Raw genomic sequence first — 16,428 nt, 5'->3', positions numbered from 1 at the left:
AAGTAATAATGTATACTTATCCAAGAGAGTCCACCCAGACAAGTTTGCTGCTTCTGAAAGAGCTGTCCTCCATTTGTGGATCTTGTTAACGTTATCCTTATATTTGCACTCAAGGTAAGCAAGTCCATCACCATAACTACCGTTCTGATTTCGAACATCCGAGGGACTCACCCTATAAAATACCGGTACCACCATTTGTTCATTTGATTTCTTGCAGTCAAGGATCTTAACAAGTTCGTCCAAGCACCACCTTGAGGAAGCATAGTCTTTGGAGAATACAATGACAGAAATCCTCGACGCTTCAATCGCTTTGTGGAGCGCTGTTAATATTTTTTCTCCTCTTGAAAGATAATCATCCATGAAGGTGTTAATTCCTTTTTGACGCAAAGCTCTACACAAATGGCCTGTGAAATTGTAGCGCGTGTCCTCGCCTCTGAAACTCAAGAATACATGGTATTTCCATGAATTGGTGAAACGAGGAGGAGGAGGAAAGGAAGATGAGGCAGCTGCTGCTGCTGCTTCTTCAGCCATCAAAGCCAACCAGATGATTGTTGCAAACAGATGATTGTTTCAATAGAGTTTCAATTAATGATTGACAGGCTACATGATTCATAAGTATTAACTTGTTCACAAATTAACAGTTGACTTTGGAACGAGGAGTGGTGACGAATGCCGATGCTTCTTAGTGTAGAAGCAACTAGAAAATATGCCCGCGTGTTGCTGCGGGACTTGAATGCACCAGCCTTAACTGCATGAATAAGACACATTTAACCTAAATAAATTAAACATAATCTGAATGAACAGAGGGATAGATGAGTGAACGGGATTGGTAAGAAGCAGCTTGGTTTTTATATACATTTCAAAAGATATTACACACTTCAAAATCATCAATTAATTATCAACTAAAAATAATATTTATTAAACCTACAATAGCATAAATCTATTCAACAGAAGTTAAGAGAACTAATAATGAATTTGACCTACTATTTTATTTGTATATTCAATTTTCAAATTCAGTGTTTATAAAATTTGTTCAATGGATGCAAAACACCAAACTCTATTAAATTCAGTACCACCTCCACCAAGTTCCTTTTCAGAGATCCACCAGTCCCTCTCAAAAATCCCACTCCAACCACACTATAAAATGCACTACTCCAACTTTTTTCAAAAATGGTATTCTAAGAAGCTAAATGTTTGAAGAACCTAAGAAGAAGATAAATAATAAATTTATACTAAATTGTAATATTAAATCTACATATACTAAAGTAAAGTTATCGTAAATGCCCAAATAGAAATCTAAACAAAAAATTGAAACTAAAAACCAAATGGTTATCAAACGGCACCTAAAGGAATACGCATTTTGGATTTATTAAATGAAGTTTTTCAAGACCTTCAACTAAGTGAAACTAATATACAAATACAATGCATAAATAGGGAATGTCCAGAGATCGCTGAAAACTATATGCTTAACAATAAGAAACACAGTAAGTCAACAGTGTTAGAAGAAAATTATTATCGGAATTATTGTATACTTTTGCTTTACATGTACACTGAAAGCTCTCTGACATTTGCATGTGCAGAGCTCTCTTTCCTCCTTTCCTTTCTTTTCTTCCTCACCTTTCGGTTTTTTCTCCATAATCTAAGGAGATTGTTGTTTTGTTGTTAGTAGTTGCCATCATCATCACATTCAAATCAACTTCAGTTAATTGAATTAACTTTAATAATTGTAATAGGAAGTAATGATTATTTACAACCTTTGGGTCAACATTTGTAGGCTATATCTGCGAAAAAAAGTACTAAAAAAGTTTAAACACAAAACCCCCAAAATTATAAAATCAAAATATAATGTACTTCAAAATCATCAATTAATTATCAACTAAAAATAATATTTATTAAACCTACAATAGTATAAATCTAAGTGAAACTAATATACAAATACAATGCATATATAGGGATTATCCAGAGATCACTGAAAACTATATGCTTAACAATAAGGAACACAGTAAGTTAACAGTGTTAGAAGAAAAATAGTATTGGAATTATTGTATACTTTTGCTTTACATGTACACTGAAAGCTCTCTGACATTTGCATGTGCAGAGCTCTCGTACCTCCTTTCCTTTCTTTTCTTCCTCACCCTTCGGTTCTTTCTCCTTAATCTAAGGAGATTGTTGTTTTGTTGTTAGTAGTTGCCATCATCATCACATTCAAATCAACTTTAGTTAATCGAATTAATTTTAATAATTGTAATAGGAAGTAATGATTATCTCCAAACTTTCATGATCAAATTAACTTTAATAATTGTAATAGGAAGTAATTATTATGTTCAAATCACCTACCTCCCTCTCCCGTTTTTCTCTCCCGTTTTTTTCTCTCCCGTTTTTCTCTCACCCTCCATTTCTGCAAATCACCTACCTCCCTCTCTCCCTATATACTCCCTACCTCTCTCATAATATCAAAACTCTCAAACCCAATTCAGTGCCTCATCAGAACCCATACAGAATCTAATTAAATTTTTACCCAAACAAAGAATTCAATTGTAACATTTTAAAATTGAAGAAAACAAATCCCACAGCTTTGGAAAAATAATCTCTCAGATGCAGGATTCAAAGAACTTACCACAAAACATTGGCCTTTTTGGCTAAAAATCATCTTCAATCCAAATCAAAAAGCTGAAGAAGCTTAAACCGCTTTTGTTTTTTTTTGCGAGCCAAGATTTGTGAGGGACAGAAAAACCTAAAAATATCCCAAACGATCCCAAATTTTGGAACTGCTTTAAACCAACCTGCCATGAAATTACAGCCGCTTGAGGAATCTTCTTCAAATCAGAACGGAAGAGGCAGCACAGACTGCCTTTCTTGAATTTAAAAATGATAACAAAATTCAATATCCTTCACTTTGAATTGGAGATTCAGTAAAAAAAAAAAATTACCCATAAATCATCTACATGTTCATAATTATGCATGAAAAGTAGAAATTCGAAAAGCAAAAATTAAATCACTTACATGGCAGGTATTCAGCAAGATTAGCATTTATGCAAAACCCAGAATAATATTAATCAGAGAAACACTGAAAATAAAAAAAAAATTTAAAAAAATAAAAAAAATTGAAATTTTTATACCTTCAAGTTTCAAGGTTTTTACTCTGGAATCCAGCCAAAACCCAGATCAGATTCTGAATGGGTTTATCAAAAATAATAATTTAATCAGAAATTAACACTGAAAATAAATCAAAAACACCAAAAAAATTGAAATTTTCGTAACTCAAGTTTCTGGGTTTTTACTGTGAATCAAATTGAGAACTAAGGGCACAAATTGTGGGAGGAGAACACGAAGACAAAGCAAGGGTTTCTTTTCCCCATAAAAAACTTCACCCCCATCTCCCAACACTGTCACTCTCTCTCATCCCTCACTACTCTCTGCCTCTCCCATCTGTCCCCCCTCCCCTGTCTCTCTTGAACCATTCGTAAATATGAAAAACATAAACAATTAAGTCAGCAACATGATATGACATCCCTTTCATACAAACACAGATTTGCAATTCATATATGCCACATTATTCACAAACAATTACAAATCGAGAAACAATTAAATCATCATCATGAATCACAGTGTAACATGAACACCATCAATTACGTCGACAAAACACAAACAACTGTGTTTTAATGCCTCAATACTCAATAAGAAGGCACCAGGCAAGTGCTCCAAGAGCGAGTCGACAAAACACACACACTTTTCAAAGCCACAAAGGCAAGTGCTCTCTTCTTTTTCATTTTTTTTCCCAAACAACTTGCAACAATTGTCCCCTCCAACTTCTCCACCATTGGGCTTTCTTTTATTTTTAAAAGAAACGTTCCACTTGCTTTCCACTTGCTCCAAAGGTAAATGAGTGGAATACAAAGCAAGAATTTTTCAGAAAAAGCACCGTGGATTATGATGTTAAGGAAAGTAAGACTTTCCTATTCATAATAGTATAAAGCAATTGAAAGATACCACGTAATAATCAAGTAAACTGCAAATCACAATATTACCTAATCCAAATCGGCCGGAGAACTCACCAGGAAACCAAGGCTTTTCTGAGCTTAAAATTTCCTTCGAATTGGCACCATATTCACGGTTTTTCAGCAAGATCGGAGGTTCGGCCTTTGGATCCGTTCGTGTGCAGCTTGAATCTCGCGAGATTTTGGCTCACTTTTCTGAGACCGGGCTGCAGGCGACGGTCTTGGGGCTCTCATCTCTGGTTTCTGAGCATAGATTTGTTCATACGGTGACGATGACGACGGTCTCAGCTGGTATATGCGATGTCAAGGGGTTTGCGGCTGGAGAGACTGAGAACGGCGAGAGAGAATCGGTGAGGGAGTGAGAAAAGGAAGGGATGAGGATTTGATAAATCGGTGGCATATTTCAATAAAATAAACACACAAACGACGACTGAGAAAAATCGTCAGAGATTAGACCACAAAAAAAAAAAAACCATAAAAAATGTAAAGGACGAAATTGCTGAGCAATTTCGTTGCAGAAGCCATACGCGTTCAGACGGAATAAAAGAACGGCGACTGAGAAAAATTATCAGAGATTAGACCTAAAAAAAAAAAAAAAACCATAAAAAATGTAAAGGACGAAATTGCTGAGCAATTTCGTTGCAGAAGCCGTACGCGTTCAGACGGAATAAAAGGTAAAAGATGTGTGCGAAACGAACAGTCACAAAAGTAAAGGATGTGGGCTCCTTTACGCGTTTTACGTAGAAAGTTACGAATATTTTAAGTTTGTTGACTACAACTTTCAATAAAGTCAACAAAGGGGCACACTGAATGGGGCCTCCCGTCAAGTGCTTTACCTTTACATACAAAATTGCGAATTTTTTCAGTCAGTTAATGAACAATTTCTTGTGAGAAATTTCCGAACAATTTCTTGTAAGAAATTTCCGAACAATTTCTATTGGGTATTTTTTTCTAATTCCAAGAAAAAATAAAAAATAAATGAATTTCAGGCTATAAAATCATGGAGGGATGACGATTGAAAATCTTCATATTTAGGATTATGGCTTACCTTCTATTGCGTTCAATGCTATTAATTTCGGTTGTATTGATAATGGTTGTACTAGAGGTTTTTATTTTTAACAAATATCTTTTTTTTCATAAAAAAATTCATGGAGGGTTAAAAATATAGTTCTTCACTATTAGAAATTGCCTAAGATTTGGAATTGTCTTTTCGATCAATATGACAACTCAACCTATTGAGTTATTAATAGGTAACTATTAAAAGTCCAAGACCTATTTAGCTTTATTTTATCATTACACAATCATTACCACTCGCAAGCAATTTAATCTCAACAAGGACTAACCTACACAAACAATTCACCATAGCGTCCAGGTGGCGCAATTATTAGTGCATCAATAGTTTAGAACTAGAATTTGTATCCGTGCATTGCTGCAGGATTGAAAGTTATATGAAAGATTATAGAACTGCAATCTTCATAAACAATATTCGAGTCAAAAATTGATCTCCGAGCGCTAATACAACCAATACAATTTATTCACAACTTATAAATTAAGTTTTTAATCCCGAGGTTTTTCATTGTACAAATATGCTTCACAAAACAATACTAAACGCAATAGACTAGAAAATTTTGAGCTCCAAGGCTTTGAGATATAATTCACTGCCCTTTTGCAAAATAAGTTTTCATTTTGCAGATACAAAACGGATGAAAATGCGTTTGGCAAACTATTTTGTGAAAATAAACTCAGAAAACAAAATAATAGAAAATAAAGATACACTATAAAAAGTTTGAGTTTTAATTAAAAAAAATGCTATAACTACCTCCACCATCTCACCGTTGAGGCCACCACCACTACAACTATAACCACAACCACCACCTCTCACCACCATCACCGCATTCTTCAACCCATTACCCTCACCATGGCCTCCACCACCTCCACAATCTCTGCCACCATCATCCCCGCCACCTCTCAACCACCATTTTCACAACCATTGTTAACACAACCAATGGCGGAGCTATAAATTTTTCACCGGGTGGGCTAGCATAAAAATTTTAATATATAAACAAAGAAACTTGATATCGTATTTTTCACATTACTAGCTAGCTTCAGAAATTTTTCACAAGGTGAGCCAAGAATTTTTGTTATTAAACAAATACAGGTGAAAATTCAAACAAGTCCAAAATTGTACATGTACAATAAGCGATGAGAAAAAATGATGTAAGAAAAAGAGATTGTTTGTAAAATGTATTATTGTTTGGACCCGATTTTACACTATCGGCCCGAGTAATCAAGGTCGTTGGATAAGCATAATTTTAGACTATTGAATGACAAAATATAGTTGTTGGAAACACTGTAAGGTTATAGCAGTTAACAAGACATAGTTCTTCAAGTTTATCAAGAAATCCAACTGATGGATCAACCTCAGTTAAATTTGTGCAATCCCTTAGACTCAACTGCACTAAGTTTGGAACTCCGGAGAAGTCGGAGATTCTTGTTAAGTATTGACAGCCAGATAAAATTAGCTTCGTCAGGTTCTGTGAAGAAAAAAAGAGACGAAAGGATGAAAACATACAAAACCATATAAAATCATGATCTATATTTATGAGGGCCTTCTGTATGAGTACGTCAATGCTATGCTGGGGGTTTAGCTTACAACCTTCTAATATTTTGATCACATAGTTACTGCTTCCCCCTTTAAAGAAGCACGCAATGTCAAGAAAAACTTCCTTCACTATTTCATCCAATGCATCATAACTTATCTTGAAAACGTCTTGAATTTCTCGACTTTTGATCAGACCATCTAATATAGCTTGCCACTGATCTATACTTTCACGGTACAGATGTGAACCTAAAACTCTCAAAACTAATGGAAGGCCTTGAGCATGCCATATTGCACGGTCTGCAAGTTTCGCATAACCATCCAAAGGTCCATTGCTTTTGAAGGCATTCCAACTGAAGAGCTCAAGAGCTTCATGATAGTTCAATTTCTTCACCTCGTATATTGAAATATTATGATGATGAGCAGTTAACAGTTTCTTATCCCTCGTCGTTATGATAATTCTACTACCAATGCCAAACCAACCATCTGATCCCCCAGCTAAGCAGCGTAACTATGTCATGTCGTTCACATCATCAAGAACTAAGAGAATCCTTTTACTGCTTAATCTTTCCTTAATTAAAGTGATTTCTTTATCAACATTGGCCACCTTCAACTTGTCTCCCCCTAGAATCTCATAAAGAAGTGTCTTTTGTAATTTGGCCAATCCTTTATCTGTCATTGAACTTTCTCTAACCTTACTGAGAAAGCAACTGCATTCGAAGTTGTGGGAAATTAAATTATAAACAGCTTTGGCAATTGTTGATTTACCAATTCCACCAGTCCCCCATAAACCTACCATACGGACATCATTTCTCCCAACATGTAAGAGGTTATTTATTTCTTGTGCACGAGACTCTATTCCAACTGGGTATTCGGCCACATCCAAATATGTACGGTTTATTACTTGCGCGGAAATCCCTTCAACAATGTTATGAATAAGTTTCGATTCATCTTCATGCCTGCGAGTATAAAATCACAAGGAACATCTTATAAATGACATTTTCCCATGTTTTTCCCGTGTTTTTTCCAGTTATATTTACAAACCAATATTTTTTTATAGTTTGAGAAGATTGGACAAAGGATGCTAGAGACACTAATTTGTCCACTAAATTTGACTCCAAATATGCACAAATGGATGACAAGGCCACAAATGGATGACAAAGGCCACAAATCGATGACATGTTGGGTCTTTTGATTCTTGATCCTATCACAAAAAATTTAAATCTATATATACCAAAAGAGTAGAGAAATTGAAACAAGCGAAAGCAGAAGGAAGTGTTAAAGTAATAATGTATACTTATCCAAGAGAGTCCACCCAGACAAGTTTGCTGCTTCTAAAAGTGCTGCTCTCCATTTGCGGATCTTGTCAACGTTATCCTTATAATTGCACTCAAGGCCAGCAAGTCCATCACCAAAACAACCCTTCTGATCTCGAACATCCGAGGGACTCACCTTGTAAAATACCGGTATCACCGTTTGTTGATTGGATTTCTCGCAGTCAAGGATCTTAACAAGTTCGTCCAAGCACCACATTGAGGAAGCATAGTTTTCGGAGAATACAATGACAGAAATCCTCGACTCTTCAATCGCTTTGAGGAGCGCTGTTGATATTTCTTCTCCTCTTTAAAGACAATTATCCATGAAGGTGTTAATTCCTTTTTGAAGCAAAGCTCTACACAAATGGCCTGTGAAATTGCAGCGCGTGTCCTCGCCTCTGAAACTCAAGAATACATGGTATTTCCATGGATTGGTGAAACAAGGAGGAGGAGAAGAAGATGAGGCAGCTGCTGCTGCTGCTTCTTTAGCCATAGAAGCCGACTGCAAACAAATGATTCTTTCGATAGAGATTCAATTAATGTTTGACAGGCTACATGATTCATAAGTATTAACTTGTTCACAAATTAACAGTTGACTTTGGAATGAGGAGTGGTGACGAATGACGATGCTTCTTAGGACTTGAATGCACGAGCCTTAACTGCATGAATAAAACACATTTAACCTGAATAAATTAAACATAATCCTGAATGAAAAGAGGGGTAGATGAGTGAACAGAATCGGTAAGATAAGCAGCTTGGTTTTTATATACATTTGAAAAGATATTACACACTTCAAAATCATCAATTAATTATCAACTAAAAATAATATTCATTAAACCTACAATAGTATAAATTATTCAACAGAAGTTAAGAGAACTAATAATGAATTAGACCTACTATTTTATTTATATATTCAATTTTTAAATTCAGTGTTTATAAAATTTGTTCAATGGATGCAAAGCACCCAACTCTATTAAATTCAGTATTACCTCCACCAAGTTCCTTTTCCACCAGTCCCTCTCAAAAATCCCACTTCAACCACACTATAAAATGCACTACTCCAACTTTTTTCAAAAATAATATTCTAAGAAGTTAAATGCTTGAAGAACCTAAGAAGAAGATAATATATAAATTTATACTAAATTGTAATATTAAATCTACATATACTAAAGTAAAGTTATCGTAAATGCCCAGAAAGAAATCTAAACAAAAAATTGAAACTAAAAACCAAATGGTTATCAAACGGCTCCTAAAGGAATACGCATTTTGGATTTATTAAATGAAGTTTTTCAAAACCTTCAACTAACTGAAACTAAAATACAAATACAATGCATATGTAGGGATAGTCCAGAGATCACTGAAAACCATATGCTTGACAATAAGGAACGCGGTAAGTTAACAGTGTTAGAAGAAAAATATCATTGGAATTATTGTATACTTTTGCTTCACATGTAAACTGAAAGCTCTCTGACATTTGCAGCAGAGTTCTTTCTCCTTAATCTAAGGATATTGTTGTTTTGTTGTTAGTAGTTGCCATCATCAACTTTAGTTAATTGAATTAACTTTAATAATTGTAATAGGAAGTAATGATTATGTACAACATTTGTAGGCTATAACTGCGAAAAAAGTACTAAAAAAGTTTAAACACAAAACCCCCAAAATTATAAAATCAAAATATAATGTACTACCCCTTCTCTCCCGTTTCTCTCTCACCCTCCATTTCTGCAAATCACCTACCTCCCTCTCTCCCTATATACTCCCTACCTCTCTCATAATATCAAAACTCTCAAACCCAATTCAGTGCCTCATCAGAACCCATACAGAATCTAATTAAAGTTTTACCCAAACAAAGAATTCAATTCTAATATTTTAAAATTGAAGAAAACAAATCCCACAGCTTTGGAAAAATAAAAATAAAAACTCCCAGATGCAGGATTCAAAGAACTTACCACAAAACATTAGCCTTTTTGGCTAAAAATCATCTTCAATCCAAATCAAAAAGCTGAAGAAGCTTAAACTGCTTCGGTTTTTTTAGCGAGCCAAGATTTGAGCGGGACAGAAAAACCTAAAAATATCCCAAACGATCCCAAATTTTGGAACTGATTTAAACCAACCCGCCATGAAATTATAGCCGCTTGAGAAATCTTCTTCCAATTAGAACGGAAGAGGCAGCACAGACAGCCTTTCTTGAAATTAAAAATGATAACAAAATTCAATATCCTTCACTTTGAATTGGAGATTAAGTAAAAAAAAAAAAAATACCCACAAATCATCTACATGTTCATAATTATGCATGAAAAGTAGAAATTCGAAAAGCAAAAATTAAATCACTTACATGGCAGGTATTCAGCAAGAATAGCATTTCTGCAAAATCCAGAATAATATTAATCAGAGAGTAACACTGAAAATAAAAAAAATTGAAATTTTTATAACTTCAAGTTTCAAGGTTTTTACTCTGGAATCCAGGCAAAACCCAGATCAGATTCTGAATGGGTTTATCAAAAATAATAATTTAATCAGAAATTAACACTGAAAATAAATCAAAAACACCAAAAATTTTGAAATTTTCGTACCTCAAGTTTCTGGGTTTTTACCGTGAAAACAAGGCTTTTCTGAGACGGGGGAGCAGGCGACGGTCTTGGGGCTCTCATCTCTGATTTCTGAGCATAGATTTGTTCATACGGTGACGATGACGACGGTCTCAGCTGGTATATGCGATGTCAAGGGGTTTGCGGCTGGCAAGACTGAGAATGGCGAGAGAGAATCGGTAAGGGAGTGAGGAAAGGGAGGGATGAGGGATTTGACGGGTACAGATAATTGAAGTCTTTACTGTTTACATGAAGACTTTGTAAATAAGGTTAGTTTATTTTTTGTAAAATAAATATCTGTCCAAAGCATTTTCTGTAATGCATATTTCAATAAAATAAACACACAAACGAGGACCCAAAAAAATCATCAGAGATTAGACCCAAAAAAAAAACATAAAAAATGTAAAGGACGAAATTGCTCAGCAATTTCGTTGCAGAAGCCATGCGCGTTCAGACGGAATAAAAGGTTAAAATATATGTAAGGAAAACTAATAAAAAAATTTTGAAAATTTTAAGTGTACAAAATAAAATATAAAGTGAATAGTATCAGGTTTGTTTTTTTAGTGTAAAAATGTGATTTTTCGTTAAAGTGAATAGTATCGTGAGCTTTTCGTTAAAACTTATATATATATCCTTAGACCATCTCCAATGGTTGGGCTAAAAGCTAAATATTTTAACCTGGAAAATTTAGCTTTTAGCCAGAAACAACTTTTCTGCTCCAACCGTTCTACCCTAAAATTTTAGCCAGGATTATTAAATAATGAACTTAGGCTATTTGTTTTGTTAAATTAAATTTTTTTTTTTTAAATAAATATGTAGCTTATCGTAAATTAATTTTATGAATATTTTAATCTAAAAAAATTTTAATTCCGATAAATATTGGCTGAAGTCCACTCCGATTTCTGGGCTAAATTTTGGGGGGAATTTGACCTTCGTTTAGCATTTAGCATTTAGCCCAAATTTTCCCCTTGGGTTGGAGTGGGTTTGGGAGGAAACTTTGGAAGGTAATTTGTCTTTTAGCCCATCATTAGAGTTGGTCTAGAGGATCTCCGTCAAAAAAGTAAAAGATGAGTGAGAGACGGACAGTCACAAAAGTAAAAAAAATGGTGCACATGGGATGAGGGCTCCTTTACGCGTTTTAGGTACAAAGTTACGAATATTTTAAGTTAGTTAATGACAATTTCTTTCAATAAAGTCGACAAAGGGGCACATCGGATGGGGCCTCCCTTCAAGTGCTTTACCTTTACATACAAAATTGCGAATTTTTTTCAGTCAGTTAATGAACAATTTCTTTTGAGAAATTTCCGAACAATTTCTTTTGAGAAATTTCCGAACACTTTCTATTGAGTATTTTTTTTTCTAAATCGATGAGAAGATAAAAAACAAATGAATTTCAGACTATAAAATCATGGAGAGATGACGATTGAGAATCCTCATATTTAGGATTATGGCTTACCTTTTATTGCGCTTAATGCCATTAATTTCGATTGTATTCATAATGATTGTACTAGAGGTTTTTATTTTTAACAAATATCTTTTTTTTTATAAAAAAAATTCATGGAGGGTTAAAAATATAGTTCTTCACTATTAGAGATTGCCTAAGATTTGGAATTGTCTTTTCGATCATATATGACAAATCAACCTATTGAGTTATTAATAGGTAACTATTAAAAGTCCAAGCCTTATTTAGCTTGATTTTATCATTACACAATCATTACCACTAGCAAGCAATTTAATCGCAACAAGGACTAAGCTACACAAACAATTCACCATAGCATCCAGGTGACGCAATTATTAGTGCATCAATAGTTTAGAACTAGAATTTGTATCCGTGCATTGCTGCAGGATTGAAAATTATATGAAAGATTATAGAACTGCAATCTTCATAAACAATATTCGAGTCAAAAATTGATCTCCGAGCACTAATGCAACCAATACAATTTATTCACAACTTATAAATTAAGTTTTTAATCCCGAGGTTTTTCATTGTACAAATATGCATCACAAAACAATACTAAACGCAATAGACTAGAAAATTTTGAGCCCCAAGGCTTTGAGATATAATTCACTGCCCTTTTGCAAAATAAGTTTTCATTTTGCAGATACAAAACGGACGAAAAATGCGTTTGGCAAACTATTTTGTGAAAATAAACTCGGAAAACCAAAAACTCATAAAATAATTTTAGCCAAAGTTCTATAAAATATGAAGTTGGTGTTTTCTTTGTTTTTCAAGAATAGATTGCAAAATAATAGAAAATAAAGATACACTATAAAAAAGTTTGAGTTTTAATAAAAAAAAATGCTATAACTACCTCCACCGTCTCACCGTTGAGGCCACCACCATTACAACTATAACCACCATCATCACCTCTCACCACCATCACCGCATTCTTCAACCCATTACCCTCACCATGGCCTCCACCACCTCCACAATCTCTGCCACCATCATCCCCGCCACCTCTCAACCACCATTTTCACAACCATTGTTAACACAACCAATGGCAGAGCTAGAAATTTTTCACCGGGTGGCCTAACTTAAAAATTTAAATATATAAACAAAGAAACTTGATATTGTATTTTTCACATTACCAGCTAGCTTTAGAAAATTTTCACAAGGTGAGCCAAGAGTTTTCGTTATTAAACAAATACAGGTGAAAATTCAAACATGTCCAAAATTGTACATGTACAAGAAGCGATGAGAAAAAAAGATTATTTGTAAAATGTATTATATAATTTAACCGAAAGAATTCGGATTAGAGACTAAATATATGGTGGGCTACATTCGAAAATTAATGAAAATTACATGCAAAATTTTATTTTTCACCAAAAGCTACCTGGGGCTATAGCCTGCGGTAGCCCTTAATGTGGCTCCACCACTAAACACAACCATGATTCTTCACCATCATAGGCATCGCCACCACCACCACTATGCCACCATTGCCCTATACTTCGTTGTTGTCACCACCTAAATCCCACCATTACTAACACCTCTATTGTCGTTTGTCACCACTCACAACTACTACCAGTACTACCACTCTAACCACCATTGCTTCGTATTGTCTCAACTACTATCTGTCGCTATTACTACCAAAGACGAATTTATATATATGCATACATATATATATATATATATATATATATATATATATATATATATTGCATTAAAGATGTTGGTCGTAGCGCATTTTCAATGTTTTCATTGTATTACATTATCTTCAAATTAAACTACCAAACACATTTTCACATTTTGAAAGTGCAAAATTCTATTTGTCATTATCCTTTTACCCAATTCTTCAAAAACCATTTGGTAATAATGTTACATGTGTCACAAATAGAGCGTAAGGAGTAAAATGAAATTTTATGTAAGGCACAACTCATTTAGTGTGTAGATGTTGATGATGAAGTTGTTTGCTCTTTGAATTATGTGCTTCAGCCAGCAACGTTCTCCTAGAACAATCCGCTGAAAACAAGAAACAATGAACTCATGGAGCAAACTCAAAATTAGTCACAGCAAGGTGAACTCATTTGCGGTATTCTAGAAGTGAACTCGTTTGCGGCGAGTCCCGCTTTTAAAATAATTGAATGCGGTTTTGGTAAAAATATTTTTGGAACCAATACTTAGTAAAAATGCAAGTGAGTCATGGAAAAACATTTTATTGTTTCGTGCAAAAAACACATAATTATCTTCTTGCAAGAAATATTTTAAATGCTTTTGAAATATAAAAATATTTTCTCTAAAAAATTATTTTTAAAGCAGTTTCAAATAAAGCCCTACATTAATCAAGATATTGATTTTTTAATACTTCTTTGGTTATGGTTCTAGGATTTAGCTTTGCTTATTGGGGGATTCTACAATGTTATTTTTTGGTTCACTACTTAAGGGGTTTAGAATGTGAAACAAAAATTATGGTTTTAGAATGAAACAAAAAAAACTAGTGATTGGATAAGTACGTAGCAAAAGTGTTATACCGAATGTTTTCAGTTATACCTCATTGATTCATGGGTTATGCAACATGAGACGCTGGGAAGAAGTGCTCTGTCTGTTTGAAGGAATGGTGGATGAAGGAGTCAGGCCAGATGTTGTCACCTATAACACTCTAATTTATGCATTGTGCCAATCGGGAAGGTTTGAAAAGGCCAAGAGCTTCTTGATTTGCATGCCTAACAGTGGAATTTCACCCGATGTATACACATATAATGTTCTTATCGGCCGTCTTTGCAAGGAAGAAAGAATTCAAGAAGCACTTACTCTGTTTGAAAAGATGACAACGAATGGCCTAAAGCCTGATGTTGTCACTTTTAATTCCTTGATTTCTGCTTCGTGCAAGTCTGGTAACTGGGAGGAAGGTGTGAGGTTATTTAAAACCATGATTGGTTATGGAGTCTTGCCTGATATTGTTACATACAATTCTGTACTGGATGCTTTATGCAAGGAAGGGAAGACAGCAGAGGCGCTGAATCTGGTGGACGAAATGATTTGTAGAGAGGAAAAGCCTGATGTTGTGACTTACAACTCCTTAATTCATGGATTGTGCCGTACCAACCAATGGAGAGAAGCCACAAGGTTGTTTGACAAAATGTTATGCCATGGAATCTTACCTAATTGCATAACTTTGAAGATACTTTCTGGTGCTCTCTGCAATGGAGGGATGACCGATGAGGTTCGCAAAGAATTTAAGGCGAGAATGGATGGAGCTTTGAAGATTTTTCCTAATGCTTCATGTGCAGAATAATATGCTGCCTCGTTTGAAATTTATATTAATGAAGAGTGGTCATATATTAATGAATGGATTTTGGTGTGATGGGGTAATTCAATGGTTATGTTTTTCTTGTTTCTGTTACGTGCTCTTGTGCTACAATGGAAACTATTTTTCGTATAAGCTTAAACTCGTTCTGATAAAATATGAACTTGCTAAGGTTTCGTGGGTTCTAGGGTTGAAGCCATGAGAGAGAAGTGTTGAAGATGGTTTTGTATTGACTTGATGAAACAATTACAAGATGAAACATATATATAGGGAAGAAAAAGAACATAAACCTAATTTTGCCTAACTTACCTAACTTGCTTGACTATGGTAACTTGCCTAACTTTGAACAAGAAAATTGACTAGCCTACCATTATTCCAACATGTTTATTTCATGCATTTTAATTGCTTAATACTCCCCCTCAAGGTGGAATGTGAATGTCAATCACACCCATCTTGCCAAGTAATGAGTGAAACATCCCTTGTCCAAGTGGCTTGGTAAATATATCAGCCAACTGTGCTCCAGTACGAACGTAGGCTGTCGTGATAACCCCTGATTGAATACGTTCACGAACAACATGACAATCGATTTCTATGTGTTTGGTACGCTCGTGGAACACAGGATTGGCTGCTATATGAAGAGCCGCTTGATTGTCACAATGCAGTTTTGCTGGCACATGATGATCAACTCGTAAGTCAGCTAACAAGTATTTCATCCATGTGAGCTCACACGTCGCAGAGGCCATGGCACGATACTCTGCTTCTGCTGAAGATCGAGAAACGGTGGTTTGTTTCTTAGTCTTCCAAGATACCAATGCTCCTCCAAGGAATATGCAATAACCCGTGACAGATCTCCTTGTAATTGAACATCGAGCCCAATCGGCATCACAATATCCAGCCAAGATTAGGTCCCCCTTTGAAGGAAATAGAAGTCCTTGTCCAGGTGCCCCTTTCAAGTATCGCAAGAGACGATGGACTGCATCTAAATGTGGTTTTCTTGGTTGTTGCATGTATTGGCTGAGTACATGAACTGCATATGAAATTTCCGGTCTAGTGATAGTAAGGTAAATAAGTTTACCAACAAGTCTCCTATACTTCGAGGCATCATGAAGAACTTGCCCTTCCGTTGGAGATAACTTCAAATTTTCTTCCATGGGAAATTTTGCAGGTTTGACACCCAGTAAG

The 16,428-nt window shown here is 34.9% G+C and overlaps 3 protein-coding genes across 16 annotated transcripts in view; 1 reads left to right on the top strand and 2 right to left on the bottom strand.

Annotated features, from left to right (window-relative positions):
* The window catches only part of LOC148697258 (TMV resistance protein N-like), a 36,911-nt gene that overhangs the window by 3,900 nt on the left and 16,583 nt on the right, over window positions 1–16,428 (bottom strand). For 3 of the 14 annotated variants that reach the window (XM_088692119.1, XM_088692120.1, XM_088692123.1), the window contains exons 1-2: window positions 4,056–4,636; window positions 17–748 (exon numbers count right to left, since the gene is read on the bottom strand). In XM_088692119.1, the coding sequence (XP_088548245.1) occupies window positions 17–531 (515 nt within the window). In that variant the 5' untranslated portion in view covers window positions 532–748; window positions 4,056–4,636. The other 11 variants (XM_088692111.1, XM_088692121.1, XM_088692122.1 and 8 more) reach the window with 10 other exon arrangements.
* On the bottom strand, window positions 6,296–10,861 carry LOC137722249 (disease resistance protein RPV1). The gene is given in 5 exon segments (XM_088692124.1): window positions 6,296–7,556; window positions 7,895–8,572; window positions 9,863–10,099; window positions 10,249–10,277; window positions 10,487–10,861. Coding segments are annotated over 2 exon segments (1,758 nt in total). The 5' UTR covers window positions 8,407–8,572; window positions 9,863–10,099; window positions 10,249–10,277; window positions 10,487–10,861; the 3' UTR covers window positions 6,296–6,310.
* On the top strand, window positions 10,603–15,550 carry LOC148697261 (uncharacterized). The gene is made up of 3 exons (XM_088693190.1): window positions 10,603–10,680; window positions 14,325–14,368; window positions 14,457–15,550. Exons 1-3 carry the CDS (start codon window positions 10,603–10,605, stop codon window positions 15,232–15,234), a joined length of 900 nt encoding a protein of 299 aa, XP_088549316.1. The 3' UTR covers window positions 15,235–15,550.

This window comes from Pyrus communis, chromosome 4, assembly GCF_041283825.1.
Source record: "Pyrus communis isolate YQ-2024b chromosome 4, ASM4128382v1, whole genome shotgun sequence".
In the NCBI taxonomy this organism is placed as follows: Eukaryota; Viridiplantae; Streptophyta; class Magnoliopsida; order Rosales; family Rosaceae; genus Pyrus; species Pyrus communis.
This window is presented reverse-complemented; position numbering and strand designations above follow the sequence as displayed.